At 40.8% G+C, this 19,774-nt stretch overlaps 1 protein-coding gene across 4 annotated transcripts in view; it reads right to left on the bottom strand.

Annotated features, from left to right (window-relative positions):
• strbp (spermatid perinuclear RNA binding protein) overlaps positions 1 to 19,774 on the bottom strand; it is an 87,675-nt gene that overhangs the window by 27,813 nt on the left and 40,088 nt on the right. For all 4 annotated transcript variants that reach the window (XM_030434750.1, XM_030434751.1, XM_030434753.1 and 1 more), the window contains 3 exons: positions 9,949 to 10,128; positions 1,267 to 1,532; positions 330 to 498 (listed from right to left, as the gene is read on the bottom strand). In XM_030434750.1, the coding sequence (XP_030290610.1) occupies positions 330 to 498; positions 1,267 to 1,532; positions 9,949 to 9,951 (438 nt within the window). In that variant the 5' untranslated portion in view covers positions 9,952 to 10,128. The remainder of the gene's footprint in view (positions 1 to 329; positions 499 to 1,266; positions 1,533 to 9,948; positions 10,129 to 19,774) is intronic.

Raw genomic sequence — 19,774 nt, 5'->3', positions numbered from 1 at the left:
TTCGCATCGCTGTCTATGCCAACACTTGCAGCGCTTTTCCCTACATTTACACACTACATATATACTTATATACACACACGTAGCAGTGAGAGCTGGCAAATTTAGGCAGGAACACTCATAAAGCGTGGAGGCTTATCCACATAGCTTGAATTCTGACACTGGGAAGACTGTGCAATAAAAATAGAACCTTCTGAATTGAATTTGGCAGACTATGAAGGTTTGATCTCAATCTAGAGTGTAATTGTGTGTGTATGTGTGAGACAAAACCAAAGAAAGAGACCAAGAAGCAGTGTAATGTGACTGTGAGCCTTTGTGTGCGTGTCTCTTACCTCAATCTGTGTGGGTAAATTGTGACAGACAGTGTCCAGCAGTGTCTGTGTGGGTTTGTCTCTACACATCAGCACGAGCTCCAGGTCCATGTCGCCTTTGATCAGGAGGCCTTTGGCCACAAGACCGATCCTCATCACTCCACACAGCACGCCGCCACTGCTGGACTCTCTGTTTCAGAGAAAAAGGAAACGATTTGTAACGTTCACATCTTATGTGACGTAACTGTGAGGGCAAACACTTCAATTTACAGCTAAAAAATGTTAATGGTACAACATCTCTTTTATTAATAAAAATCTATGTTTGGCTCTCAGAGAGTTCTTGATGCATATTGATAACTCTACTTCCAGTCTTGTGTCAAATAAATCACTCTTGACCCAAAAGGTCCAGTTCATTTTGTCAGTGTCATACAGTTTTTTAATACGTATCAGTATTCTATGTATTCTGCATCAGATTAACAGATTAAGTTACAAGGTGCCCATTAAGATAGCAAAATAAGATCAGACAAGGCAATTCAGAACCTTAATGAGAAGTAGTGAACCCTTAATAAAAAGATTCATGGCGATAGCCGAGTGTGGAGACCGTGCTCGGAGACTGTCAAGTGGTTTTAAGTCAATTTCCTCCAAATCTAACTCTCTGCAAGAAAGCGAGTAAGCGTATTTACTGAAAAACGGTAATCTACTCCCAGTGGTGGAATGTAACTAAGTGCATTCAGCAGAGCACTTGAGCGCTTGAGTACAAAATTGAGGTATTTCTTACATGCTACTTTCGACCTCTACTCAACTACATCTCAGAGGAAAAGATTGTACCTTTAATTCACTACATGTATCTGACAGCTTTAGTTACTTTTACAAATGTAGTTCTACAAATATTATTATTTTTGCACAAAAACAACAAAATCATTTGTTGCAGCTCTACAATACATCACTATAACCCTACCTGTAGCCGTCACTTGACTCTTCATTTTCGTCGCTGGCCTCTTCACCAGGATCGTCCTCCTCTGTGCTGTCTGCTGGTTGGCTGTCAGCAGCCTGGCTGTGGGCGTCGCTGTTGCTCTTATCCAGCCAGTCAGAGACGTGTTTGAGGGCGCACTCGACGGTGGACACCAGTGTCTGAACGGCCTCCAGCTCCTGAGAGGAGGGGTAGATGGTGGAGTGTTTCGCCATGACATGGCGGTCATCGTTACTGAAGGAACGGAAGGACCTCTGTAAGAGAAAGAAGGGCAAGAAATAACCGAGAGCTAAAAAACACAATACAATCTTTGTATACGGCAAGGGAACAACTGGAGAGAGATTTTCAACAACAGATTGAGCTTTAATCCATCAAATCAAGCTTTTCACACCACCACAATAAAATAAAAACAGCACTCACACACACACACACGTTTGCACAAACTGGACATTTGTCTTTTTTATGGGAAAGAAATCGATTCTTAACTCAATGATAGCTTCCATTTAATGTCACTGACCCTGACACACATGCACATACAGTACACACATACAGCGATCATCCTCTCCACCTGTCCTAATTCAATCAGATACTCCAGCCTCGGAAATTTATGTCAGCTCTTGTGTCCTTCTTAGTCTCTGGGAAATCAGATGGGAGCCATCAGACATGGGCAGCACAGAGGAGAGAATAGAGGACAGCAGAGGAGGGCTACGGGAACAATACACAACCTTTAAAAGGAGACAGGACAATAAATAGTTGTAGGAGTGGAGGCTGAACCAAAAGATAAATGGAAAAGTAGAGGGATGAAGGAGAGGAGCAGGTGTAACGGAGGCTTTTGTGATCCGTGCTCTTACATTAATACCACCCAGATGTGTCCCTGGGCTTGTGCCCGCTCATATGAAAAGACCTTATACATTGCATGTCAGCGGTTTATATATTTATTTGGGTGCCACAGCATTTCAGTGGGTGGTTGTGAAATGGAAAATATGACCATTAGGTTTTAAGTAATATAATTTTAATGCAAAGCTGACACATCGGGTAACTTGTGTGGCAATGCATGGAACAGATGATAGGATAACCCGCAGCATAAACATACTAAACATGCATTAAAATCTATTATCAAAGCAGCAACACTCATACTGTAAACACTCTGGGGCAACTATATAATGAACAACAGACATACCCGTACAACAGCCTAATTAATATACTATAATGCTTGTCACAGCACAATATTTCATAATAATTCCTCAGTGTTTATCTGGCTGGCAGCAACACCACTTCTGCCGCACTGCTAATTTGAAGTCTCTTTTCTATCTGGCATTACTTTCGTGTTATACTGAGGCTTTGATGTCTTCAGTTTTCTTTTTAGCAGGCTCTTAACTGTAGTTCAGCTTTGCTCTGTCTAGCCTTTTATCTCTTTGACTTTCTCACTTTGTCTCTCTCTTACTCCCTCCACTCCAGCTTTACTTTTTGGGAAATATATAATATCTGACAAAACAATTAGGTATTGTTTACAGCAACACTTGGTAGCCTGACTCTGAAGATGGGGTTCACTTTTAATCATTAGAGGTTATCACAGCCTCCTGAGCCTGAGGTTCAACACGAGGAGGCTGCTCTCAACAAGCTGCTTATCTCCAAGACCCACATTTCCCTTTGTTCACTGCACACAACTACTCAAAGAGAACCACACACCGGGCATGCTAACTGACACACACACACACACACACACACACACACACACACACACACACACACACACACACACACACACACACACACACACACACACACACACAGAGAGGAGAGATGACCTTTTCTGAGTAGCATGGATAGCGTAGCTTGGGTGCTGCGCCCAACCTTCTTGAAATCCAAGGACCAACAGCACATTTGCACACACACACAGATGCAAAAACACACGTACTCACACAATTCATCCCATTCCTAATTGAACTGGTGACATTCTTTTTCACCAGTGACTGAGACAAAGCCATTAACAGAATGGAGGACAAGCACTGCACAATAACTGCAGCCTTGCAGCCTGTGTAGCTCACGGTGTGGCATGAACATTTGGCAGGGGTACGCACTCTGTTCCCACTGGGGCTGTGATTCTGCATCACGTTGGCAAGACAGACCGGAGTGACATGGAGAGAATTTAGATACCCTGAAAGAATACACAAGTAGATGGAAGTAAAATATCCAATCTGGTTTCCAAACATCATTATGCCTTATTTTGATCAGCATGATATTCATGGCTTTGTTTGACATTTTCAGGCAATCAATTATTTTCCTTGGACAGTTGGATAAATTGATGGAGCATTTTTCTAAATGAAAAATTAATTGTCAAATTAATAAGTAGAAAAGAACCCATTGAAAAATCACAGCACGGTGTCATTATCAAGCTTTAAATTATTTTAACTTCTGTTTTAAATTTTTTATTCTGGTTTGTGCAAAAAGTACTGCACAAGAAAAGGTGATGACTAGGTGTATCAGTGTGTGTGTTCACCTACGTGCACGTCTACAAAACTGTGCGCATCTTTCTACTTGTGTGCCTTCTCAGAACAGTGTTTAACAGACCAACACTCGCAGATTTTATGAGCCGTTGCTAATGGGAGCTTCTGCAGCTATAAACCACATTACGATGAGTGTCTATGTTGCTGTGTGTGTGTGTGTATGTGTGTGTTTGGGGGCCGGGGGGGGGGGGGGGGGGGGGGGGGTACTACTCGACCATGTGGGAGTTGTTGCCCAGCCGCTCTGATCACCGTGTAAATCAGGGCAGTTAAGGAGGACTCACTGACAGGAATCGACCTCCCAGGCCAGCGTGTGCCCAGATAATGTTGCAGACATTTAGACAAGATGATCTGATATGTGAGCTGCTGTAGCCAAGACAGGAACTGATGCATTTCATGGGTTACACACAAATCTGAGAGAGAGGTTGAGTGAAAATTTTATGACAAGTCTAAAAACTAGATGTTCAACCCTGCTTTTCATAATGTTCTCAAGTCTAATGATAAAAAAAAAAATGCTGCCGTCATGCTGTAAGTGCTCCGTGCTGGAAATGCTCATGTTGCTCCTATGACTTCTTCACAGTCGGGTTATACACACATATTGTACAAAGGCCAGCACTCAGTCTGTTAGGGACAACTCCTTGGTTGTCCTTGAATCCACTCTAACCATCACATAACCTCGAGGTCAATTGCACAATGTGTCCTTCTGTCCAAGTATACTTGTGTGACTGTATCAGTGAGGGCAAAATAAATCATAAATGATGGTTAGGTCACAAAGGATCCTGATGCCTAAGACAACCCCAGTGTCACTGACACAAAATTACACTGTGTCCAATTTCAGCATATTGACCTTAAGCTGATCCTTGGCACTGAAAATGAAGTTCAGGTGTCTTGCGGGGCCAAAGTAAATGCTGTTATGTCTACACATTGAATATGTAATGCTCAAATTAAGTTTTGATATCATAGACAGAGAGCTGTTGTAAATTAAACATGGCACCAACTCTACAACAAAATGTGCTGGGTCTATAAGTAAACAAGCCAACAGCATAACCATAATACCTGAACCACTTTGTTTGAACAGAAAGTGAAAATCAGTGATCATCACACTGCTCAGGTTCCCAAAATAAAATAACTTGGAGACTGTAATAATGTCAGACCACCAGAATTGTTACCTAGAGCCCCTTTAATCATAGTAGGGATGTTCCTTAAGATTAATTTGACTGAAATTGCAATGAAAGTTAACTAAAAGAAAAGAAAAAAAAACAACTCTTTAGAGCCAAACATTTGGCCTTATTGGAAATTGTGCAAATAATATAGAGACAATTGAAACTGTTAATTACATTTGCTGATAGCAAAATCGTAATTTGAATGCCCTGTGAAATGTATGGCTTCATGCCTTGCATTATATCACTGCACGCTATGCACACCAAAGGAATTATTTCACCACAGCTCAGTCTTCTGTAACTCTGTGAAGAGCTAAATATAAATAATAAAGATTTGGTAAAATCTTATGAAGGAAGCAAAAATCTGTTCTCTGTGATTCTTCCAGCACTACCAAGGAATCAGAAACACCTCATGCAAATATGCAACCGTTAAATCCCAGCTGTCTGCACACAAGCCGCCACCACCACACACCATGCATTGTGTGCCTGTGTGTGCTATACCATCATATGCAAGTGTTGCATAGTGCTTTTAGACCACACACTTACCAATTACACTCCATTTCATGCTCCAGTGAGGCCCACCGGCTGGCAGGCCCATGTTACATAACCACATTACACAGCATTTACAACTCGCTGTGTACTCCACTAATGTGCACACACACCGACACAAGAAAGCCTCATACGTAAGAAAATACAACAACTGTGGTAATACACACTGGACACATAGAAATCATGAGTGACATAAGCACATAAAACCCTTTCGATCAATTACAGTGTCACACACATACATACACACAAATACACAGCCATTACTTTCATCACTTCCATCCATCACCCCCAGTCTGTCCTTAATGCCCTGAAGTAAAACCATTTTAGTTCAAGGTGCTGTGGTTAGACACGCATGTTCTCAGGAGCGGCTGCTTCACTTTAGAAGCAGAAGCAGAGTCCAATGCCTTTCCTCTCCATCGCTGCCTGTGTCTCTCAGTCTCTTCCTGTGTCTCTGTGGCCATCTGCTATAAATTACATGACCCAATGCCAAGAAGGCTCACCGGAACAATATCAGCTGTGATTGGAGAGATACTCTATACCTGCTCTTTGTTACAGATGTTCTCCTTTTCTATTGCCATTTAGAGCACCTTTTAGAGATATTGTTCTGTGTGTGTGGATGCAGAGGCAGTGGGCCTGAGGAGGTGTTTGTGTGCTCTTATTTTCAATAAGTCATATGCCCTAAAGTGCCTGTGAGAGCACACACTACCAGGTGTTGTAAAAAAGAGAATAAGAGATGAGGGAGAGAAGAGGAGAATGTAAACAAACAGGGAGCGATCGACAGAAGGAGGTGCAGGGAGAAAAGGGCAAACTGGATTTTAATATTTTTGAGCAGGAGCAGCAGAAACAAAGGTTTTGTTTGCAATAAAGCAGACAGCACAGGCCAAAACACCCTCAAAGTAAAAGTAAACCAAAACCTAGAAAAACAAATCACCGCCCATAAATATCAGGCAAAACAGTTTCACAAGCGGTGTCGCACCTCTTTAGTCCAACACAAAACCAAGAGAAGTCGAAGGAGAAAAGAAAATTCTCAAACCTGTCAAAGAGTGAAGGGACAAGCAACACACACACACACACACACACACACACACACACACACACACACACACACAAATAGAAAATCTCAGTGCTGTCTCTGTAACATCCAGCAGCCTCGGGGAGATTGCATTAAAAATTCATTCTGTGATTTATCTGCACTCTGTTTGGCAGGACGGGCCGCCACACTCTGCTATCCTCTTTTATTGTGAGCTCTCTCTCTCTCTCTTTCGCTCGCTTGCTGTCTTTCAAATTACCACATACGTGCAGTCAAAGACACTTACACACAGACACACGCTCATGCACACGATAGCAGGATACACATACATCAAAGTAATGCATGGCAGCATTGTGTTGCAGCTCAACAATAGTGTTGAGTCAGAACTCTAAACTGTCCCAATAAATATAAGATAAATTAAGTACAAAAATATGATACAGGGCATGTCAACAGAGTCTGCTAAGGTGTAGTGATGCACTGATTGCAATTTTCTTGTCTAATTACGAAGTCGATTCAAATTTTCTACAAACTATAATAAACAACAATTTGTTACCTTTCTTAATGGAAAATTTCATTGTATTTTCACTTTGAAATGATTCCTGACAGTTCAGGATAAGTTTTGGTTCCAGGAGGACACGTATAATGTGGAGTAGGTAGGACCCTAGTCTTCCCACACAGTGTATTTGCCTCCTTGTGATTGGCGGATTAGTGTGGTTATCATGGATTTGGGGACTGAAGACTGAAAAAGTCTTATTTATAATTTATTTATAATTTATTTATTTTATTTATTTATAATTGTTTTATTTACATTTATTTTTTTTTATAAATTGTACAGATTGTGTACCTGTTTGGCTTGATATTTCATATTCATTCTTTGTTCCCAGGTGGGTAATTTGCAGAAGGTGCAATCCTTTTTTTGTAATGTTGTATGAAGAAAACAAAACCAAGGCCAAATGGCCTTTACTATTTAAGTTTGTATTCACAGTTTTACATGTTATACATGTTTTACAGTAAGTTGATTTAACCAATTGTTGTTTAATTATTGGCACTGGCACTTAATAAATGGGCTTAGTTTTAGAGCCAAATGTTGGAGTTGGAATGAATACCTCTGTTTTTTTGAGAAATGCTTGATCATTTTACAGCCACATCATTTTCGTTATGCATTATTTGTTTTGGTTGTTTAAAAACGCAAAAAAAAAAAAAAATATCCGATTACTTGATTAATCGATCGATAAAGTGCTAGATTAATCGATTACAAAAAGAATCGATAGCTGCAGCCCTATTGCCAATTTCAGCGTGTTGGATGCTAGCTTGGAGGTTTTTTCATGCAGTGTTGAGGAATTGTAAAACAGTACACACAGATAGCAAAAGGAAGAAGGGAATAGGCGTCCAGTGACAGGTATTAAACCAACTGTCTACATCTGGTTGGACTAAATTTCAACTAAACTCCCAGCCTGACTTGTTTCAGCGATGCGTTCATCTAAAGTCTGCTGTCACGAAACAAGCCTCCTTAAACTACACTTCCCTTTGCACTAAAGAAAGAGATTTTTTTGTCCGTGCCCTTTGCTCCCTTTAATGTGTCTGCATTGTTTAAAAGGTTTCTGGCCTGCCTATAAAATATTATGACCGGGCCTGCTAAAAGCAGATGAGCTGACATTATGCTGTTTCTGGGCATACCGTTATGATATTGAGTATGGCCGTGTCTATATGATTGAAATACCAGAACTATATCAAAAATAAGAATAAAATGATGTCTTACGGAAGAGCAGGAACATTGTTTGAATAAAACCTGCTTTTCCCGTTTCCACCAAAGCTTTTAGAACTGTACCGATTTCATTTTGTTTCTAAGCAATTTCGTCATGTCTTCTCCTAATTGTACATCAAAAAAATGCTGTAAAAGATGGGAGCTTTTCAAAGAAGCAGTTAAAACTTTACGCTTGGCAACTTCTGTAGCATCTCCCCTGGAAATCGAGCAGTGAACTCATGATGACACTTATAAGGAGCAAGCTATAACACATGCTGGGCAGCTACAAAATCATCAACCAGAAATGTGTGTGTGTGTGTGTGTGTGTGTGGGTGTGTAGTAGCCAAAAAAATTGGGGATTGACGAGGCAAACAAACACAGTGGGCATGCGTATTCATTAAAAGCAGAGAGCTCTAAGGAAAGTCAATAAAGAAGCTGTTTTGTGTATTGTGCGGTTTACGCGGTGGTAACCTCGCCAAGGTCACCCGCAGTATTTGCTGCATCATCATAACTCAAGACTAATCACACACACACGCACACACACACTCACACACACACACACGCACGCACACACACACACACACACACACACACTAGTCTCATTACCCTTGGTTATTTATGAGCTCGACCATGTGCCCTCTTCTGCAGAGTCCAACCTCAGCACCTTCACCACCATCTTGTTTTCTCTCAATCATTCATCTTCCTCCTCCCTGCCCCCTTCCCCCCTTCCCCCCTTCCCATCCTCTCTCCTCCCCCTCTTTTCTCCACTCTCTTCATTTTTGCACCCATTTTTCCTCCTTCCTCCTCTTGTTCTGCTTTTTAAATAATTCATCTTCTTCTCTGCTCCCCCCCTCGAGGGAAAAGCTCCCACTGTCACAAGCCAAGACCATTAATCAATCCCTCGTCTCTCTCGCTCTCCACCTCTACCTCTCTCAGCTCTTAACCTCCCTCCTTTCCCCACGTTATCCTGCTCTACTCTTTTTGCTTTCCACAGGCTTTGCGCTTTTCATCCCTTGTGTTTCTGTCCATCATTTATGTTTTTTTACAGTCTTATCTGCCCCCACTTGTCATTCTCTCCCTCCGCTGCTCGCTTTGATCACTCTAGCCGCCCTCTCCTCCTCCTGAACAGCACAGTAGTCCGTTTTGTACATCTTCTTCCTCTCTTGACACACCTCTTCCACATGAACACAGGAAGGATGTATCACATCAATGCCACACATAATTACTACTTCAAACTATGGGAATGTAAGCATATGGCAGAGATGCTTTTTACAAGTAATTAACCAAATGCAGAGCGAATATTAATTAAACCACGGTTCTTTTTTCTCTCTCATCCTCTTAATCACCACTCTTCTTCTTTTCACAACCTCCTCTGATGTCCCTCTGCTTCCGTTTCTTTCCTTTACCTTCTTAACCTCCTTTGTCTCTTTCATTCTCCTCTTTCTCCAATGTCTCCTCTTTCTCCAATGTATAGTTCCTCCCTGTTTCCCCCCCCAAAAACACAAAGCTACAGACTCCTGTCTACGCTAGGTCTTATCGGGTACCTCTCTTTGAAACACACACTCTGTTGTCATGTCTAGAGCCAGTTATCAGATTGAACTCTTACACCCCCTCCAGTCTGGAGAGTATATCCTTACTCCCGCACAAACACACAACTCCTACAGACAGAAAGTGCTGCATTACCATGCCTGCAGGAGGAGTGGTCGCGCGTTTCCTTCCTTCTGTCGCCCGCTTCTGGAGCTGCTGGGCGGCGTGATGGGGTGCAGAAGCAAGGTTACCGGTCAGGATGTTGCTGTTGTGCTGTTTCCGCTCCACATGTGCTCCTCTGTCACTCTGGCCACCACTCTACGAGAGGTTGTATTTCTAGGAGATGAAGAGGAGACAGAGAGAGAGAGGAAAATGTTGATTAACACCTACAAGGGGGAAGTGTCAGGGGCAAATCTTTGCAATAAAAAAATACAAAGGAAGGAAAAAAGCCAGCAGCATGATCACCATCTAACAAGCTGCAGTCCATGTCTGATCAACATCCGACAAAATAGCTGATCAACCCGTGTGGAGATCGACATGCGGACACACAAGCACACACACAGGCCTTCATTCATTTTTCATGAGCTGGCAGGGGTCTGAGGGAGTGGGATGCAATACAAACATGTGCTTGTTTTCATACACTGGGTAACACACTTACTGTAAGCTAGACTAATCACCCTCCTCCATTCACACACACACACACATACATAGACACACACACAAACCTTAGCAATCATGGAAGCAATGGTGACATTTCCAACCACTTTATCGACAAAGCAGTGACGAAAGAAGCATCAAAAATGCCTGAAATAATAACTTCTGCTTTACTCTAAAATACCGTCTTTTACCAAAAAGCACTTCTGATTCGCCCCATGACAAACAGCAGAGAAAGGGGATTGACAAAACTCATAGCTGGTCTTAAAATTACAGTGTTTAGTGCTTCTAAGCTTATCTCTTCTTTGTTTTTTTTCCTTCTACTGAACAAAATCCAGACGTGACAGTAAAATAACACTGGAAATGAAAGACTACACAGAAAAAGGGGAAAAAAAAGTCTTTACCAGTCAACCATTTTACTTTTGTGGTTTTCTGTGCATCTAAAAAAAGTCAAATAATTTTAGCTGACCTCAAAAAAGTTACTTGTACTTCGTCATTTAGCTCATCTCCAGGCTCCATAAAGTAAACATGTATACATGTGGCGCTGCAATTAAAACACAGGCTGGTTTTATCAGTGTGGAGGGAGCCAAGGTGAACAGATACACAACGTTCCTATTCACAACATCAAATGTCAACAGCCTCACCACTGACAGTACACAGACGCATCTGGTCACACTCAAACCAGAGCAATGACATTTATAGAGCTGTGTGTGTCTGCATGTGTTCACACCAGAGTGTATAAGATGATTTCTCAAAGGTCTTCCACATTCAGGGGTCAGATGTTCAAGCAGGTGCGGGAGAAAATGAATTTGCAGTTTGAATTTATTGAACGTGATGGGGACCAGATATATGATCAGCCAATATTATAGGCCGATTTTGGCCTATCCCGATATGTGCCAAGATGATTTTTATCTTTTCAGAGATTAAAATGCAGAAAATATGAATAATTTAGAATTATTAAATTCCCAGTGAAATTTTCCGTTTTAGAATAGAAGAATTTTTAGAATAGGAAAAAATTTTGGAAAAAATGGCTGATATTTGGACCCAAATCATCTGTAAGGCTGCAGAGAATCAGAGAGATGGTTTCATACCTTGAAGTCAAATCAAATAAAAATGTTTTCCAAAAAACATTAAAGATAAATACATTTAATTGTGATGTCAAGACAAAAAAAACCCCCACTGGTTTATCTAAACATAGCAGATTAATAATCAACATTAAATAATAACAAATCATTAATTTGTATTATTGATCAAATCTGCCAATTATTTTCTCAATTAAGTAACTAGTTGTTTTTTCTATAACACGGCAGAAAATAAAAAAAATTCCATCAGTCCAATGTGATTTCTTCAAAATTTTACTTTGCCTACACAACAGTACAAACCCTCAAAATATTTAGCAAACGACAACAACAAACAGCTGATCCTTACTTTCTAGAAGCAAGAACAAGCTAACATCTCCGCTATGAGAAATTATTCAAATGATTAAACGGTAATCAAAATATAGGATTGGAATACAACGCTATGGTGCCAGAGCCTCATTACTGCATTTGCATCTGCAAAAAAAACAAAAAACATAATTCGACAAATTAGACTGAGCAGGGTCTACAGTGATATAGACATCAATGTAGTCCACTACAGACATCAGCCTGTATCTTTCTGCTACCTGATAAACAAACAGTGTCTCTAATGTGTAGAGTATCTCATCACTTTGGGACTACATACGTCCAGGCTTCTCTCTGGATGCTGTCAGTGGGGACAGAAAAGATAAAAACACATGTGACTGTTGGTCTCTACTGGAGTAGACCTGTTGGGGGATTGACTGCTGGTAATGGTGCAGCCTCTCAGTGAAAGCTCTAATCAATTGTATTTATATAGCCCAAAATCACATTGCCTCAGTGGGCTTTACAAACTGTACAGTGAATAACATCCTCTGTCCTTAGACCCTCGATTCAAGTGAGGAAAAGCTGGCCATATAGAGAAAAAAAAACCTTTTAACTGGGGGAAATAAAAGATGGAAAAAAAAACCTCATGAAGAGCCACAGAGGATAGATATCTCTCCCAGGACGGACAGACATGCAATAGATGTCGTATGTACAGAACAGAACAACAGGATCACAATTTACAAATTGCACCGACAGAATATCTGGATCAGCTCAGCTGGGATCCGGAGAGAGTTGGACAGATGCACGGTAGAGAGAGAGAGAGAGAGAAGACAGAAAAAATAGATAGAATGGGAAATGAGGATGAACAGGAGCAGACAGGACAAGGAGAGTGGGCAGAGGAGGCAAAGACTGAAACTATAGGGAGCATACAAAGTGGTGCAAGGGGACAGAGGGGTGTCGGATAAACAGCAAGCGCAGATATTGAGCTGGACCCTCGGGCAAACAGACTTCACCAGAGGCTGCTCCTCATTTTCTCTCGAGCTCTCCTGCTCTAAGCCTCTGGCAGCTGGCGTGCCACACTGACGATTACCTCTTCAACACACCTGGCAGCGACAGCGTCTGTGCCTATGCTCTTGTGTTTTGCCAGTTATCTTACAGCCAATGCTCCTTGCCTGGCGCGCGGGAGGGGGCTCTCCTCCAACATAGCTCGGCCACTTAGGATTGTATGCACATGATTATAGTGCGTGCACACAAACACAGGCAGAGACACCAACACCCTGCCAAGAAGCATAATAACAACGTGCCAGCCCCTATTCCATTCTCATTACCAGAGCAATTCAGTGATAAACAACAACACCAATTCCCTGCCTTTGTTTCCCTCTCATGGCACTTTCCTTCTCATTTTTCTTTAATTAGAATCAAGTGTACACGAATGAAACACACCCCACATCATGGCTTAAAAAAATATAATAAAAATCGAAGTTTAGATATAGCCTTGGATATTCATAACAACAATAAGTGTTGCCTGCAGTGTGCCCACCCTCCTCTGTCTCCCACTGGGCCGGAGGGCGGCTAAGGGGACCATGTTTTCACACATGGCTGCATGTTGCCTGTACACACCGTATCTGCCTGTTCGTTCATAAATCCTCTTGTGGCTTTCCCTTCCTTAGGCTCACACTGACCAATTATTAAATTTCTCCCTGCATCTGCCCTCCGTTTCTTTTTGTCCATTCTCTATTTTTCTTAGTCTCTCTTATTAACACCATGCTGCTGGGTCATTAACGTGTGATTGTGTATGTTCCCCGGGACAAAAACAGGAAGAAGAAATCCTACCTTATTAACACTGGCGGTGGCTCGTGGCTTTAGCATGTGCACACATGCGTGCAGATTTGCTCATGGGAGACACAAACACCATCACCTCAATTTAGTTATTGAATATTTTTATCCTAAAAGTTCATGCATAAGGGAAACACACACACACACACACACACCTGTGCTGTGTCCATACTGCGCCAAGAGTTGGTGATTACATCCCATTTCCCCTACAGAGATGAAAAGAATCAGGCAGTGGATAAGAAACGAGGGATAGGAGCTGATTGAAAGATGAAGGAGAGATAGCAGAGCTGGGGAATTTGCTGAGATGGCTCTGAGCAGCAATTTACACCTCTCCCGTCTGATAACCATCAAATAAGATGAGCAGCGCAAGAGACGGAATGAAGGGAGACAGAGGATTGACAAAAGCCAGAGAGAGTGTGCTAATTAGTGTTGGAGAAGCTTATTTTCTCCGCATATTCCCTTTTAGGGTTTTGATTATCTGCTTAATGTTGTTATCAGATTATCAGCCTTTTGAGTCATTCTGCTTTCGAAGTCCGTAAAATGTTGTGGGCTCATGTCACAGCGCCAGCAGGATACTAAGACGCACTGCTTTGAATGTATTATTTCACCAGTGAAAGACACTTCCAATTGATGGCTGGTTACATGCCAGAATAGCTGGAGGAGAAATCTAACAACCACAACAAAAATGAGCTGCCATTTTATCGATTCTGAACACTAAAGGACTTCAACATTTTACTGTCACAAAATTAAAATGTGTTTTAAAGTTAGGGAATTTTAGACCCGAAACGAGGGATCTGCTATAAAATCCATCTGTAGTGTGATTATGACAGAAAGCCTTGGGTCCTGTCCCAGGAAAAAGCTTCCTGCCACAGTTTCAGAAACAAGATATCATCTCATACACAAAGTCCAGACAGAGCATTGATTTACTTTATACAAACTTCCAGTCTGTTATACTTCACTTTTATTGTTGCCATCTACTCAAACATGTGCATGCATGTCCAATCGAAAAAGGTTAAAACTCAACAGCAATGATTCCAGAAATCATGACCAGGTTACTAATAATCAACAGACCTTGTTCGAAACGGTTTCATTTAGGAACTATTATCTTTCAACCAAACTACGCCCACCAACTGTATCACTTTGCAGGAGGAAACATGCATCCGTACTATGGAGGGATGCTTGTGTTCATCAAAGCATGGGAATCTAAACATGAATTGGCTCCTCTGCTGAGCCTTAATGTTAGCTCTCTTTGTTAGCTTTCTAAGCTTGCCTCTTGTCCATGACTAGATGCACGCTTCTTTCTGCGCAGTGCGGATACAGAGAGAAAATAATACAAAACAATCTAGATAAACAAATAGCAGTAATTTAGGTATTTTTTCATTCTGGGGTAAACTTTCTCTTCAAAATGGCTGGCGATTAATCTTATCCTGATCATTAAATCAGTTAATCAACTAATGGTTTCAGCCCCCAAATTATTTGACACTTAAGAGGTGCAAATCTGTAACAACTGACCACCTGGCAATTCCATACTTACATACAACTAGAGAGCAGCATATTGCTAGAGTTACTGCTGAAAAATGTAGCTTCCCTTTGCTGGTTAGTAGTTGAATTAACTGTTCAGCTAGCAGTCCGAACTTGGATTTCAGCCTGCTGGTGTTTACACTACTAGCACAACAGCTTTAGACCCAAATTGCTGAGATCTAGCTGGTTAGCTTCAGTATAAAGAACAATACATATGTTGATGTCAGAGCTGTTATTAACATTCTATTCATAGTTTTAGCTAATTTTCAAATGTTAAATTGTGGAAAAGTCTTACACATTGCACATTTAAATAATAATAATGTAAAACACTGTCTTCTAATTATTAGCAATTCGTAGATGATCATAAAGTGCTGTTCTATGAAGAGATGAAAAATCTCATGTAGTGTAAAAAAAGCAGATGCTGAGGGACCCTTCATGAGATAAAGGGCATAAGTAGGTATCATGTACTTGCAGCTCTGCACGTTGGTTCTAGCTCCTGCTCTGCTGTCACATGTCATATTGTGCTTTTTATTAACCAACGGCTGTACAGACGTCTCTTTACACTCCGGTGAAGCAGAGCCAATATGAAGCTCATCTTTGCACAGGAATGAGCAGGTGTAAATGTAGGTGATGGCTGTGTGTTATTTTAGCACATGGATTGTTGATTTTTCTCTCTCATAACTATTCCTGGGTAGGGTATTTTCAGTCTCATGAATGCTTTGCCCACTAAATATGCTATTTCTGACCAATCTTGTTTAAACATTCATTGCACACCTGAAAGGCTGTTTGAGAGTGTGAGCAGCCTCTCTGTTACTTTACTGCTGACCCGCATGTGGCTGGCTCCAGGGTTAGTGGTGCCATAATGTTTGCATCTGGGATAACATCTGCAAAAGTGTGTGGTAATGAGCTGGACAAACACACACGCACTCACGCGCGCACACAGCAGCACACAAATAATGGAGGTCTTAAGACCAGGTGGCTCAAAATAAATAGAATGGATGCAGAATCACGCTCCCGTCCTTCTTCCTCTAACCACCTCTGTTGTGGGGAAGCATGCATTGTGTAAACAGGTGCCAGCTGACTGACTGTTTGCTTGGCTACGTTTCCACGACAGTAAGACAGCAGGATGGAAAGAGACAGAGAAAAGCCGTCAGAAATATAGGCAGAGTTAGAGGAAGAAAGAGAGAGTGTAAGGACAGTCAGAAATAGAGATGGAAGACAGAAGTATATTTTTCATTGCAATGCAGACACCACAGGGAAGCTCCCACATGTTCAAAGGAGACAGTGGAGAAGAGGGAAGTTACAGTTCTCCTTGAAGGTTCAAAATTTGAAAGAAAATTTTGATTCTCCACAAACTCATGAATTTTCTTTCCATGTCTGTTTCTATGTCCCACTTCTATATCTCCACTCCAACCTCACAACATCTTATTCCCTCATCTGTCCATTTCCAATTTCCGCTCCTTCTTTTGATTTTTTTTGTGCTGCCAACAGAGCCGTTTCAGTGCATCCAGAATAGCAGACTTTAATGGACTTGCCTGCAAAGAGGCTGTCCAAAATAGAAGTAGAAATAATTTGAGTGCAACTTGGACTGGATAGAGCAGGTTTTTCTGGTATTCTTTTATTGCCATAGAATAATTGTGGGCAAGATGGCTCACAGTATTGCTGACAGACTTTTAAAAACTCATAAAAGTTGCTACCATTTGGATATGGAGAGCAGCAAAGACTACCTGTTGTGTTTGTGTGATAACATAGCTCAACAGTTAAAAAAAACAAAACAAAAGCCCTGAAAATGTGGGAAATTCCCAATAATGTATCAGGTATTACAGTTACAGCATTACAATACTGTACATTAAGGGGCAGCAGATAATCAGATCTGATATTCAGTATTTATCAGTGTTTTTTGTAAATCAAATTAAAAATGTGCTTCTTTGGCTCTGATACAGCAGAGTACAACATGTGGTGCAGTGAAAGTACCTCAAAGTTGTAATGAAATACAATACTTAAGTAAATGTACTTAGTTGGCTCCATCACTCAATGCAACTCATTGACAATGTTATAACAAGCAGTGCACTGATAGAAGCTTAGCTTGTGAGGGCATTTCCATCTCATTACACACGTTCCTTCCCTTTCTGGAAACAAACATTGATTTCTTTCTCAGATAAGACAGTCATCAGTTTTACATTTAAATGCCTCTCTGGAATTAAGGAAGTATTTCCTTTGCAGATAAGAACATGTGATGATTAGTAAGAAAACAGAAAGTAATGGTAACCAGGGTGTAATAATGAGTAGAATTGGAGGTGCTGAACTGGTCGTGTTGTAACGACAAAATAGGAAGAGAGAAACTTCAAAGGGGAACATCTTCCTTGTGGCTTCAACGCCAGAGGCAAAGGTTGGAAACTCTGATCCTCCTGTTCTTGTGCCATTTGGTGAGTATGTGGAGACCATTTATCTAGATCTGAAGTAGATGTGGAGTGTTGTTCTGATGGTACTACAGTAGAGGCTGCAGCCAGCATGCCCTGCAGCTGAAGGAAAAGCCTATATTTCACAGAGTTGAGAGACATGCCCAGATAAGCCGCTTGCTGCCTGGGTGTAAAGTTGCCTTTGCTGTAGTTCATTGGGCAGCTTTACTGGCTCACGTAGCAGAAGAGACTGTGCCTGCTCTCGACAAGCAGAAATAATCAGCCAGTCATTAAAATATGGGGAAGACTGCCTGGCCAGCAGTGGTTACAGGGCCACTACCAAACACCTCATAAATATTAGAGGAGCTTGATAGATCTTGAGATCTTACACTGATACCACTAGCCACAAATTCAAAGTGTGTGTATCCATGTACACACAGTTGAAACTAACCAGTCCCTGCTGGCAAAGATGTAAAAAACACATCTTAAATAGCATCAGGAAGTCGAAAACTGGTTTAGCCCTGTTAAGTCGAGCATGCAGTTAACCGGTCTATCCTTTTTGTAAATGGGGAAGTGCACATTTCTTGGAAGATATGTTGGAAAAAAAGGTATTTTGCCATCTGATTAATGAGATTTGAGAATCCAATGCTCATGTTATAAATATTTCAAAATAAGGGGTACAAGGGTTATGACTCTACCAGCAAGAGCAATCAACAAAAAAATAAAGCTAACTTATCAGTAAGACTGCAAGAAAAATTCTTATGTTTACATCTGCACAGATACTAAGCACACAAAAAAGCTCCAAGAAAATAATAAAGAAATTAGAATACTATAAAAGATATCAGAGTCATCCACTTGCACCCAACCTAGTAGAGACATGACCAGGAGGAAGTGACATGCTGGCGATTTTTTCTGCATTATGTCTCATTAATTCAGGACTATGCAGCAGGCTCGACACAAGCTGAAAGGATATTAGAACAAAGGACACCAGGGAAATGGTGTTAGGTATGTACCACATGTGCTTAATGGGGAGAAGATGTGTAGCTGCTTTCCTAATATCCCGTTATTTCTTAGTTGCAATCTCTCTCAAACCGGTAAAGAGGTGTATACACTGTATGGAATGTATACTCTTTTGTAGCTTATTTTGCTTTTCTCTTTCTCCATGTCTCTGCTCCCCTTTCCTTTTCTCCAATTTATTTTACTTAGTAATAGGGATCAATCCAAATTTAAAGACTGCATATTTTGAAGAATAACTTATAAATATAGATTAATAGATATTTTTCACAAATGAGTGAACATGATTCTCCTAACACATACACATACCTCTACTGATTTCCCCACAAATCTCAACTTATGCACCTGCCATGTTCCAGTTTATCTCAGCTCTCTTATTTTTATCAACTCCTTCTCAGTCTTTCGGTCTTTCCGGTTTTACATTTGATTTTTTCTAACATTGTATAATTCTTTGGAGTCCAAAAAAACAAAAGACAAAAATAGCGCACTAAACTTTCTCTGAAAATTGCTTTCTCACCATTTACAACAGGTCTGTCATTCCCCTTTTTATTGTTCACATTGCCATTGCTGTATTTCATATATCAGTTTGCAAAAAAAGTGAAAAGCTCCTTTTATTCTAAGGACCATTTTTAATCTTCTGTATTACCAACATCAAAATCAGCTATGAAAGTATTTCTACGTCAATCTTTTCTTTATAAATGACCTTCATTTAAAAATAAATGTGGTGATGACTAAACGCTGCTGGTCCGCTTCAACTCTCTGCCACAATAACAGGGTTCAACAATTCAAAGTCTATTACAGTTAATTACGTCTTTGCTGCTTTTGAGAGCCTGCAATCAAGAAGTGCGTCAGCAATGCCCTGAATAAGTACAACAACCAAACACGCCATATATACCCTGTATAAAGTAGCCTGATGCAGCTGACATATACAAGTGCCTTGGAAACAAGCTAGGAAAAATTAGGATATGTTGCCATGCTCTGGTTTATTGATTGAAATTGGTATTTGAATCCATATTATAAGTAGGACAAGGTGAGGTCAATTTTTCCTTAACCCATCATTGATTTCTGTGATAACTGAAAAGCTCAATTTATCTTTAATTTATTTAGTCCGTCTCCACCATATGTACAACCTATTCGCCACAAAATAAATGCTGGCAATGATGTTCTGCTAACCGC

The sequence above is a fragment of the Sparus aurata genome, chromosome 12, assembly GCF_900880675.1.
Source record: "Sparus aurata chromosome 12, fSpaAur1.1, whole genome shotgun sequence".
Classification (NCBI taxonomy): Eukaryota; Metazoa; Chordata; class Actinopteri; order Spariformes; family Sparidae; genus Sparus; species Sparus aurata.
This window is presented reverse-complemented; position numbering and strand designations above follow the sequence as displayed.